Genomic DNA, 5,000 nt, shown 5'->3' with positions numbered 1-5,000 from the left:
GACAATAGTCTCTTCTTCTTCTGTGTGTGTGTGTGTGTGTGTGTGTGTGTGTGTGTGTGTGTGTGTGTGTGTGTGTGTGTGTGTGTGTGTGTGTGTGTGTGTGTGTGTGTGTGTGTGTGTGTGTGTGTGTGTGTGTGTGTGTGTGTGTTTGTGTTGGCCACTGTAACCCGTCCGGCTAGGGCTGTTGCTAGGCTACAGACAGGAAGTGTCCTGCATTGTAAATGTGTCTGAGGGGGGCTGTGTAACTTGGCATGCAGAGACACACACTCAGAAATGTAGAGACACACACACAAAATGTAGATACACACACACAGAAATGTAGATACACACACACACAAAATGTAGATACACACACACACAGAGACATTGTAGTTTAGTGAATTGGTTCTGGTGCAGTGGTACAAGTTTATACTGTATAGCAGTTGCATTGTGGTTGTGCCTGACTGAAGCTGAGTGACAATTATAAAGAGATGTTTGCCTCAGCACCCTGCGGCACTCACAGCGAGTAATAGAGAAAGTGTGTGTGTGTGTGTGTGTGTGTGTGCGCGTGTGTGTGTGTGTGCGCGTGTACTCAGCCAAAGGTACACTAGTAATACAGAGAGATGAGTAGTTGTATGTGCTCAGTAGCAGACACATACACAGACAGGAGCTGTATTACAGTAGCTTGAACATCAACCACCTCCTCACGCCTCTCTCCTCTCCCTCTCTCCTTCTCTCCCTCTCTCTCCTTCTCTCCCTCTCTCTCTCCTTCTCTGCCTCTCTCCTGTCTCCTACTCTCCTCTGTGATTCAGTCAGCTGATCTAAGGTCAGTTTTAAATGTACTTATTTCCTAATGATGAGGATTATCATTGGGGGTAGGATAAAAATGACTCTAGACCAGTGGTAACGTCTAAAATGAGCGTGGTGAAATGCTGTCTGTCTTGTCTGTCTGTCTTGTCTGTCTGTCTGTCTGTCTGTCTGTCTGTCTGTCTGTCTGTCTGTCTGACCACCTTCCCAAGGTCAAGCAAAGTTCTCCCCTCTTGTTGCCATAGCGAATCAGAATGGAATGGACGCTGTAATGGAGGAAATTGAACGGAGTCGGTCGTTATCTCACACATGCACCTGGATCTGTGTACCTCTAAACACACAGGGGGTAACCCTGGCGCTGTGCGCGTGTCTGTGTGTGTGTGCACGTGCACGCGTGTGTGTAGCTTGGTAAGGAAGGGTTATGTTGTTGAGTGTAGTGAGGTCAGTGCATAGCATTAACAGAGAAGAACTCTGGGGGATGTTAAGTCATACTGGACTGTTCCTACTGTATAGAATGTTTCAGATGTCTATTTTATTCTATTATCACTTTATTTTGTTGTTGTTGTTGGTTGTTTGTGATGTGAGCTGCTGTAATGCCTTAATTTCCCCTCAGGGATCAATAAAGTACCTACCTATCTATCTATCTATCGATCTATCGATCTATCTATTCAGTATCAGTGTGTGTGTCATATTCTGTTGTACTGTACAGTAGCATAGTGGATGTATGTATAGCGCAGTGTTGCATTGCTTTGCGCTAGCATTTGCTAACAAATATATGTTTTTGTATTGCACTAGCATTAGCTGCAGTATTAGCTGTACCAATAACCGTAGCAATAGGCATTAGCATTAGCCCAGTCATTTAGGGCTTATACTGTAGTCTGCTCACGCTGCTGGTTTGTGCTGTGAGGCTGCAGATGTAGGTCAGGGAGGCAGCTCCAACCAACGAGCCAACGCGTGAATAAACAGATGACGATCCATTAATTCTGTATGAGGTGGCTCAAGGAGAGTGTCCCTAAGACAAGGATGAGAGCCTGCGTGTGTGTGAGAGTGAGTGTGTGTCTTGTACTGTAACACTAAATGAGGACAGAGAGGAGGGAGGTAGGTTGTCAAGTTTCTGAGAGTAATGGATCTGTATCCAGGTCTTACACTCCCATTTCCAATCTCATTCTGTCACGTTCCATTCCCTCTAGCACATCTGGCTCATGACAGGAGGGGCGTGTGTGTGTGTGTGGTTGTGTGTGTGGTTGTGTGTGTGTGTGTGTGTGTGTGTGTGTGGTTGTGTTGTGTCTGTGTATTGGGGGGAGTGCTGTGTGTGTGTGTTAGAGCGGTTGTGTGTGTCTGTGTATTGCGGGGAATCCTGTGTGTGTGTGTGTGTGTGTGTGGAGAGTTTGAAACCCATAACTGGCAGTGTTCTGTCAGTAATTCCTTTGTTGGTCTCAAACAAAGAGTCCTTGTGCCTCTGGAATTGGGGCAGACTGATCCTAAAGTAAATCTCTTTTAACCCTCTAAGACGTGTGCGTGTGTGCGTGTGTGCGTGCGTGCGTGCGCGCGTGTGTGTGTGTGTGCGTGTGTATGGGGTGTGAGTCAGAGTGCTTGCTCATTGGCTGGTGATAGTCAGCAGTGTCGGTGCCTAGACTGTGGTCAGTGTGTCGTGTGTCGTGTGTCATGTGATACGGATCCCACAACAAACACCACTCAGCCACAGGGTTCTTACACGGTTGTGTGTTCCTTTTTCTAGGTTCTTCTATATGCTGAGTGTGTGTCTGCTCTAAGTCTTTGTGTTTTCTAAGGCTTTCTGCTCCCTGCTCCTCTCAACTCCACACACACACACACACACACACACACACACACACACCTCTCACTCAGCAGAAAGCAGCTCTGCGCCATTTAACAAACAACCACTGCACAAACACATACTCTAGGGCAGTGATCCTCAATCATGTCCAGATTTTGGTCCCAGCCTAGTGCTATCACACCTGATTAGTTCAATCAATTGATCTTCAAAAGCTTGATTTAGCTGAACCAGGTACGTCACTGCTAAGCTGGAGCAAAAGCCTGCACTACTGCAGCTCTCCAGGACCAGGAGTGAGGTGATCACTGCTCTAGGGGGCTAAAGGGGAAGAAGCCCCAGGGATAGAAATGTGACCTGGCCTGAAAAAAATCCATCTTTATCTTTCTCTCTCTTCCTCTCTCCCTCCCTCCCTCTCTCTCTCTCTCTCTCTCTCCCTCCCTCTCCCTCTCTCTCTCTCTCTCTCTCTCTCTCTCCCTCCTCCAAGGGGCAAATATCTTTTGTTGGCCACTCAGCCCTTATTAGAGTGTCCTTTGATAAAACGCCCTGAGGATATGCCATCTGTTTTGTTTTTTGTTGTGTTTTTGTTGAGGGGTTCTTGTATTGTTACACAGATGAAAGAAAAAGAATAAAAGAAACAATTCTGCCTTTGTTTGGGTGTTTTTTATTTTTTTTGGGGGGGGGGGGGGGGTATTTTGTTTGTTTATGTTTCTGGTGCTAAGCTGTGCTGGTCAGGCTGTGATTAGCTACTGTAGATCAGACAGGTGTAATGGGCCAGAGGGGTTTAGCCATGCTAGCGGTGTTAGCTCAGGTAGTGTTATCAGCTAACCACAGCACTCAACTCCAAATGAACCCTAACCCCCAAGGCCACTTGTTTTTTTATTTATTTATTTGACCAGAAACTTGGATACACGTACAGTATGCAATATGGTAAACATGCGGCGAGGACAGGATGGAGCAACTGAATTGCCATATTGCTTCCAGCTATCTAAAGTGTTCAGTGCCTAGGGGCTGGGGTGGATTTGTGATTGAGCCTGCTAGCTGAGTTAGCGTAGCTGTATTAGGTCGATTACATGTAGGTCTGTGAGGCTGTGACAGGATAGCACAGCAACGGCACCAATCATTCATCACTGGTGGTAATCTTAATGGTCAAGCTTCAGTGAAAGTAATTATCTGTTCTCCCTGGAAAACATTAACTCTCTCTCTCTCTCTGCAGGGTCGCCATGTTAAAACAGGGCAGCTGGCGGCCATCAAGGTCATGGATGTCACTGGGGTAAGAGTTCCTGATGCGCACACACACACACACACACACACACACACACACACTGAATCATCACCAGGGAGTAGACGTCTATGTCAGATATTAATGAAAGATGAGTCAGTGTTGTGTGTGTGTGTGTGGTGTGTATCTGTCTACGCGGGGGAAATGAGCACAGGCGTATTGCCGCGGTAATATTAGCTTTTTGTGAACGTCACCAGTCTCAGGTGTGTGAAGCTGAAATAGAGAGAGAATCTGGTCTATTAATATCATACAGTAGCATCCTCCCGCTCCCCTCACCTCAGTGTTCACTGTCATCCTAACACGTCACAGAGAATCTCGCTACTGAGATTACTGGTATGTTGAAGGTTTTCGAATGTCTGACTGATTTATTGAACTCAAACAAATAGTTGGCCACTTCAATGAAGCAATCGTGCTATCATTTTCCCTTGTGATGCTATTATTGGGAACACAAGTGGTGTTTACTGTAAATGTTCCCAACAGATGTGGCCTTGTGTTGTCAAAGACAGGGTTCTGTCAGTCGGTGCTTGTCCCAGGTTGACTTTGGGGGGCTAGGGGATGGGGTATGGGAGGATGTGGGGTTCATAGATAGGGACTTATTTCATTCTGGGGTTAGGCAATAGGGTAAAGACTTAGAGTTTGGTGAAGGGGTTGTTTTTGTGTGTATATCATTTGTGTGTGTGTTTGTGTGTGTGTTTCTCAGGATGAGGAGGAGGAGATTAAAGCAGAGATCAACATGTTGAAGAAGTACAGCCACCATCGGAATATCGCCACGTACTACGGGGCCTTCATCAAGAAGAACCCTCCCGGCATCGACGACCAGCTATGGGTACGAGAGAGAGAGAGAGAGGGAGGTGTGTGTGCGTGCGTGTGTGTGTGTGGTCTCTGTAACTCTGCGTATGGTCTCAGTGTGCTGCTACTGTTGAAGGCTGCTGACATTAATCATGTTTAATGTGATGAAGAAGAGGTCTCTGTTCACTGATGCTGTGGCATTCATCATGTCCACAGTGGGAGGACTGAGAGGACAGAGACCCATAGCCTACACAATACTGGCTGACTTTGTTTGTTTGTTGTGTGTGTGTGTGTGTGTGTGTGTGTGTCTAGTAATGAAGAGAGGGGTTTTTGTCTATTGTTCTGAAGCTCTTT

The 5,000-nt window shown here is 46.5% G+C and overlaps 1 protein-coding gene across 1 annotated transcript in view; it reads left to right on the top strand.

Annotated features, from left to right (window-relative positions):
- The window catches only part of LOC310814219 (traf2 and NCK-interacting protein kinase-like), a gene marked incomplete at its 3' end in the record, with an annotated part of 22,394 nt that overhangs the window by 13,687 nt on the left and 3,707 nt on the right, over positions 1 to 5,000 (top strand). The window contains exons 3-4 of the mRNA XM_083683518.1: positions 3,792 to 3,848; positions 4,558 to 4,683. Of these exons, the coding sequence (XP_083539644.1) occupies positions 3,792 to 3,848; positions 4,558 to 4,683 (183 nt within the window). The remainder of the gene's footprint in view (positions 1 to 3,791; positions 3,849 to 4,557; positions 4,684 to 5,000) is intronic.

The sequence above is a fragment of the Argentina silus genome (assembly GCF_951799395.1).
Source record: "Argentina silus genome assembly, chromosome: 13".
Classification (NCBI taxonomy): Eukaryota; Metazoa; Chordata; class Actinopteri; order Argentiniformes; family Argentinidae; genus Argentina; species Argentina silus.
This window is presented reverse-complemented; position numbering and strand designations above follow the sequence as displayed.